The 19,977-nt window shown below is 39.1% G+C and overlaps 1 protein-coding gene across 11 annotated transcripts in view; it reads left to right on the top strand.

Annotated features, from left to right (window-relative positions):
* Positions 1–19,977, top strand: part of SPTBN1 (spectrin beta, non-erythrocytic 1) — a 270,174-nt gene that overhangs the window by 220,980 nt on the left and 29,217 nt on the right. For all 11 annotated transcript variants that reach the window (XM_072635555.1, XM_072635566.1, XM_072635559.1 and 8 more), the window contains 3 exons: positions 6,995–7,085; positions 14,149–14,295; positions 16,997–17,260. In XM_072635555.1, the coding sequence (XP_072491656.1) occupies positions 6,995–7,085; positions 14,149–14,295; positions 16,997–17,260 (502 nt within the window). The remainder of the gene's footprint in view (positions 1–6,994; positions 7,086–14,148; positions 14,296–16,996; positions 17,261–19,977) is intronic.

Genomic DNA, 19,977 nt, shown 5'->3' with positions numbered 1-19,977 from the left:
TGATAATTCACTATATTCCCTGGCCTGCTTTCAACCAGATGATTTCTGGATACAGTTTAAGCCAGTTAAAAAAAAAAAAAAGACAAAATCACCTCATTGTCGAAGTGAGAGAATGAGTAAATTGACTCAGTCTTCAAGAAGATTCCTGGAGGATATCCTAGGGCTCCTGCTGCATGCTGAAGCAACTGGTGGCATAGTGGATAGACCAGGAGTCAGGAAGACCTGAGTTCAAATCTAACCTTAGATACTTAGTAGTGATATGACCCTGTCAGCTTAACCTCTTGGTTGCCTAAGTTTCTTCAGCATCTACCTTGAAGGGTTGTTGTGAGGATCAAAATGAGGTTATGTTGGTAAAGTACTTAGCCCAGTGCTTGGCATATAGTAATGGCAATATAAATTGCTAACCATGGTGCTGCTGTTGCTGCTTCATGACAGACTACAAGGAGAAGCTACTTTATGTTCCTCTCCTGTTTCCTTGTGCTGAGGAGCTCAGGTAAATTTGGAATGTGAGTCCTAGGAACATAATCTTCCCCCTTTTTCAGTCAGACTCAAATCCCCAATTACAAGGCAGGATTGTGGTGGGGGAAACAGAGAAGGAATTTCTTCCATCTCTTTAAAACGAGGAGGAGGATGCATTTTAATTATGATCTCGTCCATCTATGTCAGGGGTTCTTACCCTTTTTTGTGTGATGGAAAACTTTGGCATACTAGTGAAGCTTAGGATTTCCTTCTCAAAATTGTTTCAGAAGGCATAAAATAAAAATATAATGTACAAGATTAGCACCGTGCCTGGCACGTAGTGGGCATTTAGTAAAAGGTGGTTGATCGATTACCAAGAAGACCAACCAACTGTATTGAGATACAGTTTTATATGTTTTATTTTTTTTCATTCTTTCATTTTTTTAATGAAAAACTAGTGTCTTCAGGGGTCTTTGGAAACCAGGTTAAGAATCTCTGATCCATATTCTTTTAAAACACTGGTAGTCTTGTTGAAGAGAAGGCAAAGTACACTTAGCAGCAAAGGCTGCTTCAGCCTTTTTTCCCCCACTGTTAAAATCTGATCACTCCCTAAAAAGAATATACCAGGTCTATAGCAAATTGGCCTCGACAGTCATTGATATAGTGTCTAGCAGGTTTCCTGCTTCCTGGCTCCCTTTCTACTTTATCAGTTTGCTCAACACTGGCCCTAAGTGTACAGCAGGTGCAGAGGGGATGGGAGCAGGTGGTACCTGGCAACAGGAATACCCTTGAACAAGACAGAAGCTTTCAGCAGGTATTGGACCCCTACTTCAGCACGAATCAGATCTCATCAAAGCTGGAAGATTTTTTCTTTTTTAATAAAAAGGAAGAACTAAAAAGAAAGTAAAATATTTGGGAATATAAGGAAAGATTTGCTTTTGTCTCTCAGGAAATGGGGTGATCTTTCAGGTGTTCAATTATTTTTTTCTCCCTATGCCATTAGATTCCAATTTCAATTTCATATCCTCAGATGAGGAGTTGACCCTCCATGTCACTTGTTACATTTAAAATACAAAAACCCATGAGTTACAGGCATTTTTATGGGTATAAGCAAAATAAATACCTAAATCCTTTGGTCCAATTCTTTGATATAAAATCACTTGAGTGCTGTGGTTGAGCTAGTTAGGTAGGAAGCAGAATTATGAAGTTCATTGAGATGAAAAAGCACAGGAAGAAAGCCTGTACTCTTGCAGCTTTAAGCAGTGTTGTTGGTATTTATAGATGCCTGAGACTACATGGAAAAATAGAGCTTTTAGTTGTTTCCTTCCTGGGGGGTATGGTTAAAGACTGAAGAAAAATTCCAGGCCACAGTCCAGTGTCTGGGACAACAAGAAACCAAGGTTCTTGACCCCAAATACCATTTTTTTGAGAGCAAAATTTTCCTTTCTTAGGAAAAAAGACCTTCAGTATCTAATGTCCATGCACCTGGCTTCCTTATTTCCACAAAACAATTTAAAAAATATTTAAAATCACCAAGCCTCTTTGTGCAGGGCACCTGGAATCCTCTGTTCTCCTATAAACACCTGCTGGCTTGGAGCCCAAATTGTCTTTTTTTTCTCATGTTGATTTAAAAAAATTCTGTGGTACACTACTTGGGAGAGGTGGGTGGAGAGAGACAACAGTAACCCAACAAATCAGACCTTGTTAAAAGTATCCTGACAGCCATTGCAAGTTCCAAGTGTTCTCAACAGATTCCCTTCATCTGAGTCCATTAAACAGCTTTGCTTTGACCTTCAAGGAGTTTGCTTCCTGTTCCCACTGTCGGGAAGCACTTTGAAACATTTAAGCCTCAATCACTTCTGCCAAGTGTTTCCTGATTCAGTGATACCCTTGGTCCCTCTGCACCAAATCTTCTCACTCCTCAGAGTAGCCTCATTTCTTCTTTCTCCCTTCTCCTAGTTTAATTTCATCTTCTTGCTGGACATTTGGTAATTATTCACTGTTATCCCATCCCTATCTCCTCCTACCTTGACAGTGACACTTAAAAAAAAAAAAAGACCATGCCATCTTGGGGAGGGAAGGGAGGGAGAGGAAAATTTGGAACTCAAAATCTTATAAAAGTGAATTTTAAAACTTTCTTTACATATAATTGGAAAAAACCCCAAAATACTATTTAAAAAAAGTATTTAAGCACCAAAAAAAAAAGATAATATAGCAGAACTGACAATGATGCTTGAATTTTTAAAATAGTTGGTGATTGAACAAGAAACATTTTCAAATGTTTATGTAGTTCAATTTCCCCAAATAATGCTTGAAGCAAAAATATACTGCCTTTCATAGACTTGGAGTCTTCTCAAAATTTTCTGTATGTGTTAAAAACAGGTTTATAAGATGTTCTGGGAGGGAAGGGGAGATTATAATAGCTGTGGGCTAGTAGAAAAGGTCTTAAGTCTTATTTCTGACCTATCACAAATTCTTGAATCAACTTGAATACAGCCCTTAGAGAATAGGGAGGTTTTGGTGCATGGATGCTCCTGAGTATTAAATCCCAACTCTCTCAATATCAAAGGAAATACATTTGGATTTTTTGCTTCATTGAAGATCTAAATAAAGCTAGGGCTCTTGAACATATAAAAATTTTTTTTGATACTGTACTTCAGTATATTTGATTTCCTTTTTTTGCATTTAAAAATATTATTCTGAAAAGGAGATAACAGGCTTCCCCTGCCTTCCAAAGGGGATCCATGATGTATGAGAAGCTGAGAACCTTGATCTAATGTCTTATTCCAATTTACTATTGTATTGTGAAGGTGACCCTGGATTCCCTAGACTGCCAATCTGGAAAGGTTTTGCATATGGGCCTAGTGATGGATTTACATGTCTAGATAAATTGGGAGCCTTATCAGTTTAGGCACAGGTGGATGAATTTTTCGGACCTTACAGTTCTTTAAAAGCTACTAGGTTATGGAAGAGTTTCTATCTTCATTTAAGGAGAAGTAAAACTCGTCATTGAAATTATGGAACTTTGAAATATTGAAGCAGGATGAAGATGCAGTTAAACTATTGAAGTTTCTCACTTTGTTCTTCACCATTCCAGTCTCATCTTCCTCTCTCTCTTGCTCTTCTCTTTGAGACTTCTTGAGATAACCATTTACATTGGGTACCTCCGCTTCCCTCACTCTATCTTAAACCTTCTTCAGCCTGGCTTCTGGATTCATCATTCAACTGAAACTACATCTTTAAAATGACAGAATCTAATGTTCTTTTCTCAATCTTCATCCTTCTTGACCTCTCTGTAGCTTGGACACAGCTGGATCGCCTCCTCCAGCACATTCTCTCATGTCTAAATGAATGACTCTCCCCTCTCCTGGTTGTTGTATCTATCTGACCTCCTTCTCTGTCTTCCTTCCTGACTGATTCGTAATCACTCACTGTGGGTATCTCTCAAGGCTCTATTCTTAGTCATCTTCCTTTTTCCCTTTATACTATCTTACTTGGTGACCTCATCGACTCCCATGGATTCAATTTTCACCTCTATATAGATGATTCTTTTATCTATATATTCAGCTCTGTTCCCTCTCCTAACTTCCTTTCCCATATCACTGACTGCTTTTGGACACCTCAAACTGGATGAGCCCTCAGGCATCTCAGACTCAACGTGTCTCAGCGTGAACTCATTATCTTCCACCTCTGAATCTCTTCTCTTTACAATATCCCTATTAACATTGAGGATACTACTATCTCCCAGTTCCTCAGGCTCATGGCTTCAGTATCAATCTCAGCTCCTCACTCTCACCTCACATACCCAGTCCATTAGCAGATCTTGTCATTTTGCCTTTATGACATCTTTCCATTCATAGCCACCATCCTTTTACAGGCCCTCATCACCCCTCAGATGAACTGTTGCAGTTTGGTCTATTTGGAGATCTATTTGGTCTCTCCTATTTCTTACCTTTCTAATCTGTCTGCCACATAACTGCCAAAGTGGTTTTCCTATATGTGCTCCTTCTGCCCTTCCCATTGCTTTGAATTCTAGCGGCTCCCTATTAACTTCTTTGCTATCCTGGTAAGCTTGACTGAACTGTTCATTCTTAAGAAGCCTTAAGCAGCCAGCTCCCTTTCTTTCCTCTGGGACCCACTTTGACCCTTCTGGCTCACCAAAATCAAAGGTGTCTTGAAATAAGAATCACATTCAACTCCCAAAGTATTGTTTAATCCAAAATCCCTTCCATTTCTCTTTATATTATAACCCTATTCATTCCTATCCATTTTCTTCTGATACCTGTACCTCAGGAATATAAAAGTCGCAGGGGATGATTTCCACCTTCACATCTATTTGGCTGGAGAATTATTCTCCCAATTTTCCCCTTTGGGGTTTCTCTTTCACCACTGATTAGTCTACTTGCTTTTTCAGATGGTTTATACCTTTTCCTTCCATTTTCCCCCCCACCCCAACTACCCCATCTGTTCCTTGCTGGTCCTCCTTAGCCTCTCCATGATGAAATTGGGGTGGGTGTGGAAAGGGATACATTTCCTTTAGACAGAGTTTTCCCAAGGGAATATGAGCTCATTGAGACCTCTTCTCCTAAGGATGTAGAAAGCCTTTGGGCTTTTGAAAAGTAGTAAGAGGTTTTCCCCTAGGGAGCTGAGTCATATGCTCCTCTATCTTTTCCATTTATAATACACATTTGCCCTTTCTCTGATAGACTTTTGGCACTGTTGACCCACTTTCTTTCCATCTGTCACACCAGAATGAAGCGATAGCAACATTACTGCTAGAAGCAATGAATGTAGTGGAAGAAACATTGGGAAGGGAGTCCGAAAACCTGAAATCTAGTTCTGACTCTTCCATTAGCTTGTTGCCTCACCTTTGGATAGCTCACCCTTTCTGGACCTTAATTGCTTCACCTTCAAAGTGAAAAGAGTCAGGGAGGAAGATGTATCAGATGCTCTCTCAGCTACGGAACAGCTTAGAAATTCTGTGATTCTTCTTTCTTAAAAGTAGCCATTCATTTAGTGTTAGTTCAGTGTCCACATGGTGCAGAGTGCCAGTATAGACTTTCATTCATTTGAGAGAATTCCTTAGGTATTAGTTCACTTATTCCATGCTCTGCATTGTAGAGGATGGAAAAGAAATCAATTCCTTAGGTATTCTTATAAATCCTTTTCCTAAGGGTTGGGAAGATGCAAGTGATGTTAGCACCGTTGGACAACTAGAAAAGCTGAGCTCAGTAGCTTGCCTTGCTAGAACCAACATGAAAACGCCAGTCTCTGTAGTCTAGTTATCCCCACTGAATTTTACCGCTCCTCCATGCAGCTGTAAACCACAGGCTTCCTGACAATATTCGGGGAACTGTTTTCTTGAAACTATTTTGTACTTCTCCAGAACACTGTGGGTTAGCCTTCCTAATGGCTTTGAAAGCCCAGAAAATCGATCTTTTTCACAGCATCCAATTTCAGGTGGAAAACCTCGAGGCTCAGAAAGGTTAACTTTTTTTTTCCAGTGAATGCAGTGACCTCCAGGGTCCATGATGGGCGTATGAACTGAATTCAGATGTGCTTCTTTAGTGTGCTAGTGTGAGCCTTAGCAACAATAACTGGTATGAATGTAGCACTTTGGATTTATCTCCTTTTATCCTTTTAACAACCTTGAAGCACAGTTATTACAATCTCGATTTTATAGATGAGGAAACTGTGGTATAAACTGTTAGCTAAGCATGGCTCTTTCTGAGTCTTGGAAGATTGTGGTTTCGGTTCCACTGCCCTCTCTGAGCATTCATTTCTTCTGCAAGTTGAGGACTTGGACTAAATTGTCTTAAAGGTGAATCAGTTCTGACTTTCCAAATTTGGTTTTTGTCCTTCCTCTCAAAAGAAATATACTCAAAAGTGGCATTAATTTGTACTTTCTTATATTACTGTTTAAAGATGTTTTAGAAATCTTTTTTTAATCAATCAACCACATATTTATTAAGCTTCAGTATGCTAGGCACTGTTCTAGGTAGGTGGAAGGATGCAAAGATAAAATCCAGTCATTTTCCTTCAAGGAACTTGTGTAGAAATGTGTACATTCATGTGTGTTTGTCCTGTCTCACACCATTTGGTTATAAGTGTCATAAGGGCATTGTCCCCAGCAGAGCCCTGTTGCATAGCTCATGCTCACTCAGTGCTTTTGAATAACTCATTTGATGGAGAGAATTCAAGATTAGGAATCAGTTCTTTCAATGGATTTGCTATGTGACCTTGAACTAGTGTTTTAATCACTCTTGATCTGGACCTTTTCACTGAAAATATACTACCAATCTTCATCAGTTTTTGTCACTCAGTTATAAATGCTGAACATACTTGTTTTGGCATAGATCATGCATTAAAAACTCTAAATGACTGTTTTACTCTATAACTAACCTTTGCTATAGCTGGCCTCATCACTAGATCACCAGAAAAATAATAGTAGGAAGTCTAGGGAAGAAAGTCAACAGGACTTGGTACATTGCAGATGTTTTTCACAGTGATTTGTTTTTCTCTTTTTCTTACACAGACACAGAAAGAATCGTGAGGCAGCCAGTGAGCTTCTGATGAGGTTGAAGGACAACAGGGATCTTCAGAAATTCCTGCAGGATTGTCAGGAGGTATGCTTTGCTACACCAGCACTTCAGAATTCATTCACTTTCAGAAGAAAAAATATTCCACTGCCATTGTAAAGTTGAGAGGCCTGATAACATCGCCCAAGATTATTACCATAAGATAATTCTCCCAGTTTTTAAGGCAACGTAACATCTATTATATTTAGGAATGTTAAATCAGTGTGTGTGCTCAACTGGCTTAGAAAGAAACGAGGCTATTTTCCAGGTGAGTAAAAGTGAAAAAGAGTCCAATTCCTGATTTTATTGGAATTCCAAGATATATCTTTCAAGCCCCCATTGGAAAATATGTTAAAAGCAATCATTTAAAGCCCAACATTATCTAGGTTTCAGAAGGCTAAATTTAAAAATGTGGTATTAATCTGACGATTATCCTACTCTTTCATACTTCACTGACACATGCATAAACACATTTTAAAAACTGAATTTAGCTGAATGAGCTGGAGAGGAGGAGAACAGCTGTACTAATGTGACTCATTCATTAGAAGTACATCACTTTTAGCGTGTAGGGAGACCAAGCAGATCTGAGGCCTTTGGCTTTATTGCATCCCCAGAAAGTGAGAGTGGAAATTCGTGCCTGCAGCGTCTTGGCAGTGTGACGGCCCTCCTCAGCTCTTTGCAGGCCCCTGGTATATAAACTATAGGACTGCATGCTAAAAGACATAGTGATTGGATCACTTTCTGTGACCATCATCCACGACAGAAGTGAACCTTTATGCCTCTTAATCCTCAGCCCTGTTGTGCATCTTGCTGAGTGTTCTTGGACTAGCAAAGCCCCAAACCACAAAGCTAAGGATTTTCTGCCTGCAGAACCCATACAGCAGGGTTCTTTATGGGATTTAACTGTGGCCAGACAGGTTGAAGAGAGAATTGTCATCTCCACCAACAGATGCTTGCATTCTGATGGCTAAATGGGATGCTCGTTTAAGAATACTAATTATCTGTGACAGTGACTCAATCTTGAACATGCAGGGGGTGGAACAGACTAAATTTAGCTGTGTAGAGTTTGTGTTGTGCTTGAGTGAAGTGGGAATGAATCTTACGGTTTCTTTTCCAGGCTTTGTTATTACTTCCCCATATTAATAACTGATAGGCCATTTTGTCATTTCTCTGGGAATGCCTTAAATTTTCCATTGTCCCTGAAGGCCATTTTGCTAGATCTCATCAGGATCTCAGGCTAAATCAAGCTCAAGGAGGCAGTATCACCATAAAGATGAAATCTTTTTATCTACCCAAGGTGACCATATGCCCGGGATTTTCTAGGACAGATCTTATTTCAAAGATTCTGCTCTGTTGTCTCATAAAATACCAAATGGCCAAGATATCTCAATATCCTCTGCAATGGTAACCAAATATATATTAATTAGTTAGATTTTTGTCTCATTTCCACTATTACCACTAACAATAATAAAAGTGACAATAGCTACCATTAATAATAGCACCTTAAGTAACAATTAATTAATAGCACCTTAAGGTTTTCAAAGCATTTTCCATGTTACTTGTAGACTACACTCCATGAAGCAAAGGGGTTAATGTCTTTTCTAAACTTTTTACAGCATGTTCTCCAGTTAGATGGCATTGATTTAGCATCTACTATATGCTAACCACTACAGATATAAAGAAAGGCAGAAGACAGTCCTTGATCTCAAGCAGTTCCCAGCCTAATTAGGGAAATCACAGCTATGTGCAAACTTGATAGACAAGATAAATAGAACGTGCCACAGAGGGAAGACACTAAGATGAAGGAGGACTGGAAAAGGTTTCTTGTAGAAGGTGCCCAGCGCAGAACTCTGCAACCATACGTGCTTCATGAGTTGATTCATTTTGAAATGTGACTAGAGTGCTGGACCTGGATTTGTGGATTAAAGTCTCCTCTCTGACACTCCCTGCTGTGTGACAGGGGCAAGTCATTCCGTATCTCCATTTAATCACCTCTAAAGAGGAGACGATGTCTATAGGACCTACCTTACAGGTTGGGTTTGAAGACGTTTTTATTGTTGTCTTTTAAATTGCCTTCATTTCCCAAAGAATCCGTCCTTCCTTTAGCAGCACATAGACCTTTCTCCCACTCAGAGAGCCATCCCTCATAGCTGAGCAGGAGGATAAAAGTAGTTCCACCAAACCAGCCAAATCTAGTATATGGAGTGTTCTACGCTCCTCAGCCCCCACCTCTGCAGAGAGAGGAAGGAGATGCATTTTCTCCACTCATTAGGTTCCAATTTAATCATTATAGTTTTACTGCATTCAGCTACTTTAAATTTTGTTGCCCTTATTGTTGTTATTCATAGGTTTATTTCAAGGATCGAATGAGTTAGCATATTACTAAAGTGCTGTGCTGCTCCAATGTCCCATAATTCTCTGAAAAAACTTGGTGAAATGAAAAGAATCCTAGATTTGGGGTCAGAGAATCTTTGCTCAGCTCCCAGTCATGCCACTTTTGTAGTAATCCAGTGACTTGGATGGGCAAGTCTTTTAACTTCCCTGAAACTCAATTTTCTCATTTGTACAATGAGGGAGTTAGACTGGTACCCTCCATAGCCCAGCTCCCAGCTCTGAATCCATGATCCTATAAATGGCAACACGTTAGGGAGAAGGATTTACTACATATCTACTTGAGATTTGTTCAGTTTGGGTAATTTCCCTACTTTTTACTTAGAAGAGTTTATAACTCCCACAGAATCTAGTTTAGAAAAGGACATGCATTCAGTGCCTGAACGATAATCTCCCCTACCGTATACCCAATAATTGATCATCCAGCAAACAAAAGGAGGATGATTACTGAGGGAGGGCTGACTACCTTCTAAGGTAGCCCCATTCCACTTTTGGACAGTTCTAATTGTGTGAATGTTTTTCCTTGTAGCAAACCTCAAATTTTCTTTTTGTAGACATGTGTGGGGAAAATAAATATATAAAATGATTGGCTAGCTCAGTGCAGTCACAGGAAGTGGTCAGCCCCAATTTTAGGAAGCAGAATTTAACTTTTTCCATTTATCCTAAATTACCACCTTTAGTTACAAGGAGCCCACTCTGCAGTGCAAGCAGCTGCCAGTTTCATTAAGAATACGCAGAAGGATCAGCCTCCTGTATGTGTTTCACTTACTTTTCTGTGCTGTGGAGATGATTTACAAAGTATTTGACCTATCCATAACAGCTGACCGTACTCCCCTTTTGGCCTTTCCTTCCATCATCAGGGGTAGAGGATCTGTGGCCTTCTAGGTTCTTGGGTGCAGCCTTTTGACTTAGTTCAAGTTTTACAGAACAAATCCTTTTATTAAGGGGATTTGCTCTCTGAAGTTTGGATTCAGTCAGAGGGCTGCACTTGAGGACCTAGAGGGCCATGAGGCCACAGGTTCCCCACCCCTGGTATATAGTTCTTTTAGTTCTCTTAAGAGTTGGGCTCTTGGCATTTGCAGTTAGAGCCACAGAGATTGGATCTTCATCAAGACACTGTCTTCTTGTTGTCATACTTATGGCACCAGCTAAGATTTTTCTGGGACTCCAAAAACTATTTGGTTCAGACATTCCAGGGTAAAGTTTATGTCGACAGCTTATTGGCTGCAGTTCCACAAAACATCACCAAAGTAGGTCTTTTTCTCTGCAGCCAACTTCCTTGCCAAGGGAGTTTGAAAAAGCTCCATCAGTTGCATCTTTTATGGATTCTTGGAGCATTAATTCCTGGTGCGTAAGGTTTAGGAAACTGAGTGACCTGGGTCTTTGTCATGCTCCATTCCTTTTTTGATACGTTGGGAATAAGATAGAATACTCTTATTTCCCTAAACCCTTCATTTGTATCCTACCCCCATATTGAAAACTGCTAAGACGGGGAGGCTCTCTGAGTAGTTATGGAAACCAAGTGATGTGGATCGATACAGAATCAGTACTCCCAACTCTTTTAGTTGATGTGGTTTCTGTTTTTTTCATATTAGGTTATGTTGTCTAGGAAGTAAAATGTCTTTGTTTTATTCCTTCTCACTACCTACCCTTCTTCAAAGATCTTACCACTCCCACCTGTGAGTTTGATCAAATGGTGATTTCCATACCTTTCGTTTACTTGTAATACAATGATCAGAGCAAACTCTCTCTCTGTACCACCCCCATCCCTGGTTTTTCAAGCTGTGCAATGCTCTTTTCTATAGAGAATAATTATATTCTTAAATGACCTTCTAAAATGTCCACAAATAATTCCTGCTTCAGGAATGTTAATGGAGAGCTGATGATCCAGCAAGTTCCACAGATCCATTTCAGGGCACTGGCCCTCCCAATGTTTTTTATCTGTAGGATGATGTGCTCAGCAAAGAGGAGATTTGTTTATAAGCCTCTGTTTTTTGTTAGGGGGTTTTGGGCCTCCATTTTGTTCCTCTTGGGTAGGTGGCTGTGAATAGAGGAAATATGTGAATGTCCCTCGCAGCTTTAATAAATGTCCTTTATTGTGTTCGGTTTTTTTTTGAGGCCTTGAGATTTGAAGGATACAGGAGGAGGTTTTGTAATTTGGTTTTTCCTTTTTGTTTTTAACCTTTCCCTTAACATAATTTAGTGCCCATAGTTTGTTTTTCTGATTGCGGCAATTCAGACAACTGGAAAAAAAAAGTTTGATGTTTGAAAATTGTTTTGTCCTGTCCATAGTACTTAGTTTACAAAAGGTTGTACTTTTTTTAAAGAAAATCATAATTTCTCTTAAATAGACCAGTGAAATTCCGCTTTTCTGAGCTGGTGAACTAGGATTGCTGGAAGTAGAAAAAGTAAGAGAGGAAGAGTAAATATATTGGGGGTTCCTTCCACACTGCCAGAGGCACACTGAATTCACACATCATCATCCTTGACTTTGTTTGCACAGGTATCAAATCTTTTAGTCAGGTGAGCAAATTTAGGGAATGGGTTTCAGAACCTCAGTAGAAGGCTAATTGGCCCCAGGTACTTAGGAATTTCCTGTCATTTGTATGTAGTATGCTGAGAATCTTTGGGATGGGATCAGGAAGAAGCTGAGCCACAAAAGTTACAGTTTTTCTCATGTCAAGATTATTAGGGTGGAAATGAAAATATCTTTAACATTGTTTACTTTTTTATAGTGTTAAATGTTTTGGTTTCAAGAACTCCCAACATCCCTTTGAATACCTTTGACAAAGGGATCATTAGAGGAACGCCTACATGAATGCAGAGTTTGTATGGGATAGGAGATAGAAATTTGGCCCAAAAGTCAAATGCAGGCACTAATTAATTTTGAGTGGCCAGGATGAAAGGTATACTGGGGGCTGGTACAGAGCCTCGTGCTTGGCTGGGTATCATCTATCTCCTGGGCCAGGGAAAGAGCTCGCTTCTCAGCTGTGCCAGGCTTGGAAAGCTTTTGCATGGTTTTCCTTATTCTAGAGAGAGGCAGACATGTTGGATGAGCTCTTCAGACCTCTGAGGTATTTGGGTACCAACTAGGAATGCAGATCAAGAGTTCACAGGGCAAGAGTAGCATCATATAAAGAGAGGAAGAAAGGCCAGGAGAGTTCAGATATTAGAAAGAGTCATGATACCAAAGTGAGAAGCAGGGATTGCAAATTTAGTTCTAGAAGTAATATGCTAAGTCATATATCATCCAGATTCCTTGTTAGACATTTGAGAAAACTGAGGCCAGGTTCTCATGGGAGGCAGGGTGATAGAGATGGAATTGGACTGAATTTGGAGTGAAGGGAGCTGAGTACAGATTCCACCCCTATCACTACCCATATGACCTAGGCCAAACTACTTAAGCTTTCTAAGCCTTAGTTTCCTTAAATTTCCTTAAATTGAGGCCCTTCAGCTACCTGGTTGGTTGCCCTCCATTTTGTCGGTATCTTTTCTAAAATATGGTGCCCAGAACTGAGAACACCACTCCAGGTTCAGATTTATTTATAATTCTACACTAACCTATCTACACATATGTACATGTAGCATGCTTATTACATATGTATAAATATGGAAGAGCCAAAATTAAGACCCAAATCTTCTGACCCCAAAGTCAGTGCAGTTTCTATTACCCTTTCTTGCTATTTACTATTCAGTTTTTTTCACAGTTTACAAAAAAAGCCATCTAGGTACTTCAGAGAGACAAACAAGTGAAAGATGGGAAAGTTAATGCAAAAATTAGAAATAAGTCCTAATCTGGAATATTGTGTTCAATTCTGTGTGCTATATTTTAGGAAGGACATTGGTAATTTGGAAGGTGAAGGACCTCCCCTTTATACCATACTTAAGACTGGTTGGAAAAGCTAGGAATCTTTGAGATGGAAGAGTGGAGACTTTAGAAGGCATGTGCCTATTTTTGTTAGTGTTATTCAACTCCTCATGACCCCGTTTGGGTTTTCTTGGCAAAGCTACTAGAGAGGTTTCCTTCTCCAGCTCATTTTACAGATGAGGAAACTGAGGCAAACAGGGTGAAGTGACTTGCCCTGGGTCATACAGCTTAGTATGTGTCTCAGGCCAGATCTGCACTCAAGAAGACAATTGTTCCTGACTCTAGGCCCAGCATTCTGTCCACTGCACCATCTAGCTGCCCATATACGTAGCATTTGTCTTCAGTTGTTTAGAAGACTGTCATGTTTTCATTTCTCTCTCTCTCTCTCTCTGTCTCTCTCTCTCTGTCTCTGTCTCTCTGTGTGTGTATGTGTGTATACAATGCTTATGTATACATAAATACATGTACATACATGATCCTTTCTCATAGACTCAGAGAACAGAATGAAGAGGAGTGGATAGAAGTTTCAGAGATGTAGACTTTGGCTTAATTTGAAGTTCACTAACAGAGCTATGCTAAGGTGTAGCGGACTGCCTTTGAAGTTATGATGGGCTGGATAGTTACTTGTTGGAAATTTGTACTGGGAATTCTTGTACCTGTTATGTGTATGGGATGGACCAGATGGTAACTGAGCTTTCTGCCAGTTTGGAGACTCTACAATTCTGTAATTTTAATAATTAAAAGAAAACTGATTTAATGCATTTTATACACAGAGGTAGGTACTTTATTCTGTATATTTGAGAAGACTTATTACTTTGAGTTCAACTTCCAATTTCTTCTGTCACTTTCCAGCTCTCCCTTTGGATCAATGAAAAGATGCTCACAGCCCAGGATATGTCTTATGATGAAGCCAGAAATCTGCACAGCAAATGGCTCAAGCACCAAGCCTTCATGGCAGAACTGGCATCCAACAAAGAATGGCTGGACAAGATTGAAAAGGTGAGTGAGAATATTTGGTAAACATGCCCAGCCCAGCCCCTGCCCTTCTGAGGTGTGGCCCTGAAGAGGAAATGTGTTCTGTGAGCTCGGATTCTTTTTTACTCATCGTGTTTATAGCCTCCGCGTTTGAGTCATACCCAGATAAATATGCAGCCGTACGTTTTTTAGAACCGTTAGCAGTGGATAGTGGTTTTCTGAGAAGATAACACCATGTAAACGAATTGTCTACAGGTGAGTTTGTGGTGGCTGGTTGTTTTTTTCTCCTACCCAAAAAGTGGTTTCAGTAGCCAACTCTTTGCTGCCATTAGACAGACTGATGGATGAAACCATGCTCTTAATTCTTTTTGCATTTGAGAAACATTGTTGCCCTGTCTTCTGTTGAGGCCTCAGAGTTGATCTTACTAGCTCTTGGAGGATTGTCCTATGTCCTGGGCACTGTTCTGAAGGTCTATGCAGAGACAACCATTTATGTAGTCAGTAATGTTCAAAGTAGCACTAACTTTTGAAAACAAAGTCACTTCTTCACTTTTCAGTTAATGTCTTACTCTCCTTAAATTCTCCTTGGTCACTCCTCCTGTACCAGCTAGTTTCAACATTGCTTTCTCTTTCTTCACTGATTTCAGCCCTGAAAAAAAGATCACTGGAGAAAGAAAAGGGAAGAAATCCTCCCCAGAACGTTTACTTTTTAATGAATGTTTGAGGTGTATGATCACATTTTCTCTTTGTTTCATCTACATTTAATTGCTAAAATGCAGTTGCTTTTTCTCAGTCTTTATCCTACTTCACAATCTTTGAAGTTTTTTTATACTTTTGATCAATTATTTAATCAGCAAACATTTTTAAGAGCCTGCTATATGCCAGGTACTGTGCTCAGTTCTGGGAACCACTTCATCTCTCTGGATATTCTTTTCTTCCTTGGTTTTTGGGTGATATATTGCTTCTCCTGGATCTCATCCTATGCCTGTCTGGCCACTCCTCCCAAGTCTCTTTTCTCCCACCCCTTAAACATGGATGTTTTCTTAGGCTCAGTTCAGGAGAGCCATTTTCTTTTCACTCTGTACTCTTTCTTGTTCTTCACATCAGCTACCATGGTTTCATTCATTCTGAAACCATGGTAACTGATTAGAATGAGAAAAAGGATGGTGAAAAGAAAGTGGCTCTCTGAGACCAATATGTGTATGTACATGTACAAAAACATAGGCACATCTGTGTGACTATAGATATACATAGGTATTGTACTTGATTTTTAAATCTATATACCTATGTGTGTACACACATACTCTGTCTCTCTCTCTCTCTCTCCCTCTCTCCCCCTCTCCCCCCCCTTCCTCTCTCCCTCTCTTCCCCCCTCTCTCTTCCTCTCCCCCTCTCCCTCTCCCTCCCTGTCCCTCTCTCCTCCTCTCCCTCTCCTTCTCTCTCTAAATCTATACATCCAGTCCTAATCTCTTTCTTGAGAGTCAGTCTTACATTACTGTTTGCCTTCTGAACATCTCAGTCCTCTCAGTGAGTCAAACTGAATGTGGCCAAAGTAAAATTCATCTTCTCTCCTCCCCCACCCCAGCCTGGCCATACCATCCTTCCAGGCACCCACCCAGGTTTCTTTTCTTCACATTATCCTTGTCTTCACTTCCCTATAGCTATTTAACTGCCACGTTCTGGTCATTTTTCCTCCATAGCATTTCTCGTTTCTGTCTCCTTTTCTTTCCTCGACATGGCAGCTCTCCTAGTTCAGGCCCCCATCACCTCTTACATAGACAATTCTAATGGTTCTTTAACTTTTCTCCCTGCTTCTGAGCTTCTTCTCGCCCCCTCCCACCTGACAAATTAATATTCCTAAGATAAGAAGTCTGATCCCTCCTACTCAACAATCCTCATTGATTTCCTGCTGGCCCTACAACCTGCTGTAGGTGTTTAATAGATGTTGACTGAATTGAATTGTATTGTACTAAAGTTACTAGATTATGCTGTGAGTTTCTTGACAACAAGACATGTATTACCAAATTTTATTTAGTTCTTGGGTATATAGTGAGTTTTTGATAGACTTTTATCAATGGTGACAGTGCTGACCATTTCACAATCCCATTTTCTAGTGTATATTACGTTAAAAAAAATGTTCTTTAATATGCTGTACATTTTTCTTCCACCCCCTCACACCCCATCATTTATTTCTTCAACAAAGATTAACTGTATGCCTTTTATGTGAAAGACCAGTGTAGTAGGAATTGAAATATTCATCTCTAATCTTGAGTGCAAGGAAAAAATGTTAAATTCCATGCACAAAATTAAAACTAAGAGTTGTTGCCAAGCCCCAACCCCCTATTCATCCCCCTGTTTTTTTTAGTCAGAGATGCTTCTCTTTCCTTGATTATTTTTATCCAAGGTTTTAATCAGTAAACCTTAAGCCTGAGTTATGGATTTATTACTGTCCCAGTGGAATATATGTACATACATAATAAATGAAACTTACACTAACTGAGTTAGAAACATGCCCTTTTTTCAGTTCCATGAAATCCATATGGTGTGTGATTAGTCACTTGTTTTTTATCCACCTAAGCTTATTGGTTGATGGAATACTCTTGAGATTGTGACCAGGATCACTTAAGGTGAATTCTCCTTGTGACATTAATGTGGTAAAACAAACTGTAGCACTTCATTAATTTGTGTATTTTTTTACATTATTTTATTAATTTGTGCTTTTTAGGAAGGAATGCAGCTCATTGCAGAGAAACCAGAGACAGAAGCTGTAGTGAAGGAGAAACTCACAGGCTTACATAAAATGTGGGAAGTCCTTGAATCCACTACCCAGACCAAGGCCCAACGACTCTTTGATGCCAACAAGGCTGAACTTTTCACCCAGAGCTGTGCTGATTTGGACAAATGGCTGAATGGCTTAGAGAGCCAAATTCAGTCAGATGATTATGGCAAAGATCTTACCAGTGTCAACATCCTGCTCAAAAAGCAACAGGTAATCTACAACGCATTCTGTTTCACAATGAGTGCAACAGACATGGACACCAAGAGACCACCTCCATTTTGGTTGCTTGGTAATTTAACTTCTTCAGTATTTCAAGGAGTCATCATTTCATTGTGTGTGGGTACTTCTACCAATGCAGATCACAGTCCCTAACTAGTCTTTGAAAGTTGATGCAGCTGAAAAAAATCATCTTGCAGCTAAGCTGGTGATGAGCCCCTTTGAATTTAGCTAGGCTGGTCACATGAGATATGTGGTCCAATACTGGACTAGTACTTTTCCATTTGGTAGGACCTTTCAGAGCTTGGAATTTGCTGGAATAGTTTTTGAGAACCTAAGGTCAGCCCCATTCCATAATGAAACAATTGAATGGAATAGGAGTTCTGTGTAGGAAATTTTTTTTAAACCCTCAATAATTAAAAATTAAGAAGTCAAGATGCCAGTTTGGTGAAAACTTCCATATTCCACACTGGGCTACAGGATTTCAAGAATAACATCTTTGAGGACAATTCCTGAGGCTATATATTAGAAGTGAGAATTACAACAAAGCATGATTTTATCTTTTTAAAAAAAAATTTGAACATAAGATGCAAAATATTTCATATTTCTCTATATTTCAGGTGCAAAACAATAAAGTTTTTTATATATTGTTTAGAGCAGAGGTTTATAACTTGGGGGTCTACAGAGTCCTTGTTTCAGAGGGCCCATAAATTTAGAAGGGGAAAAAAAGTTGCATCTTTGTTTTCACTGAACTATAGCTGTGTGTATCTAATATATATGTGTGTATACATACACATATACATATACACAAAGAGAGTTTTCTGAGACTTCAAGAGGATGCCAAAGGAATCCATAATTTTCCCTCTCGCCCCTTCAAAAAAGCTAATTCTTTAAACAGTATGTTTAAAGTAATTACTTGATACTTTAAATATTTTAAAGTATGACTTAAATTTGTAAGAGACAATATTACGTGCTTCATAAATCATTTAAAAATATGGCAGAATCCACTTAAAGACAATTTCCATTTAGCACTGCCTGCCAAAGTTATCAATACATATCTCATATTTTGTTGTATCACACAAGGAAATTAACTGAGCCTGTGGAGGGACTCAAACAAGATATTACATGTAGGAGTGCCCTGAAATTTGTACAGCATACTTTATGTGTGCATGTGTGTGTATGAGTGTATATATATATATATATATATATATATATATATATATATATATATATATATATATATATATATATATATATATATATATATATATATATATATATATATATATATATACGCACACACACACACACACACACACACACACCAGTTCACTATATGAAGCCAATCCTTTGTTTCTTATAGTTGGATTTCTTGTGGATCATTGTTTCTATGTGGAAAAAAAGCTTTTTTTTTTTTAAATGAAACACATACATTGGATGAGTGACACAGTTGCCAGAAATTTCCATTACTCACATCTAAGTTTATCTTTCTGATCAGTAGTTGTTTAGTTTAGTGGCTAATTGTTTCTAGTTCAACAATGTGAGTTTATGACTAATGTCAGCCCAGGTGGACTCCAGAAATATCTTAAAGTCTGTCACACCCAAAGGATCTCAGTAGTTCTATTTCATTTTGGCCCAGTAGACTCATCTTACCTTCTTTTGCCATGATCTGCACAAGACAGTTTTACCAGCTGGGAATTCTTTACTTCCCACTCTTGCCCTCATTTATTATCTTAAGCTTTAGCACGGTGCTCAAGGGTTCATAGCCCAGACAATAAGATACCTGCTGTGGCAACCACACAAGACATTTCCAAAATAGCCTGGGAAGATAGAACAATAATAGTGTTCTGAGTCTTTGTAGGATAAGTTTCCATTCTGCTTTATTATGCTGATGATTCATCATTCCTCTTTTTCCCCACAGGAATCCTGGTTGATAGATTAGTAGTATTACTGTCCTCATTTAGCCACTGGGTAAATGTGTTCTCCTTATAACAAAATTTTGAGTTTAGAAAGGGTTCTCAGAGATCATGTAGTTCAGCCCACTCATTGTGTAGACAACATAGATCCAGCCCTAAAAGCAACTTGATTAAGTTCACACAGCTATTAAAGTAGTTGTTGAGTCATTTTCAGTTGTATCCAATTTTTCATGAACCCGTTTCAGGGTTTTCTTGACAAAACTACTGGAGTGGTTTGCCAGTTCCTTCTCCAGCTCATTTTACAGATGAGGTACTGAGACAAGAGGGTTAATGGACTTGCCCAGGGCCACACAGCTAGTAACTGTCAGAGGTGGGATTTGAACTCAGCAAGATGAGTCCTCCTAATTCCAAACTCCATGCTCTAGCTGCCACTTAGTTAAAGCAAGAGGTAGGATTGTAACTCAGGTTCGCTTGCGCTCTGTCCAATGTGCTTTCTACATCATGTTGGGCAGTATTTAAGATGAAAGAAAGTAGAACTTTTTCATACTCTGTCTTGCAGATTCTGTTTGAATGATACTTACCTACATGAGAAGTCCACATAAATACAAAAAGAAAAAATCTAATCAATCCTAATGACTGACTGAAATAAGGGCAAGTAGAATTACTCTTCATTTTCAAAAGAGGAACATGTTTAGATGCATTAATTAAGGAGCACAAGCTCAGTCACCAGAGTCCCTTATCAAATGAACAGCAAACTTAATGTTTTATTTTTGTCTGCCTGTCTCTGGTCAGTCC

Source organism: Notamacropus eugenii, chromosome 1 (genome assembly GCF_028372415.1).
Source record: "Notamacropus eugenii isolate mMacEug1 chromosome 1, mMacEug1.pri_v2, whole genome shotgun sequence".
Classification (NCBI taxonomy): Eukaryota; Metazoa; Chordata; class Mammalia; order Diprotodontia; family Macropodidae; genus Notamacropus; species Notamacropus eugenii.
The sequence above is the reverse complement of the archived record's forward strand: the minus strand, read 5'-3'. Positions and strand labels throughout refer to the sequence as shown.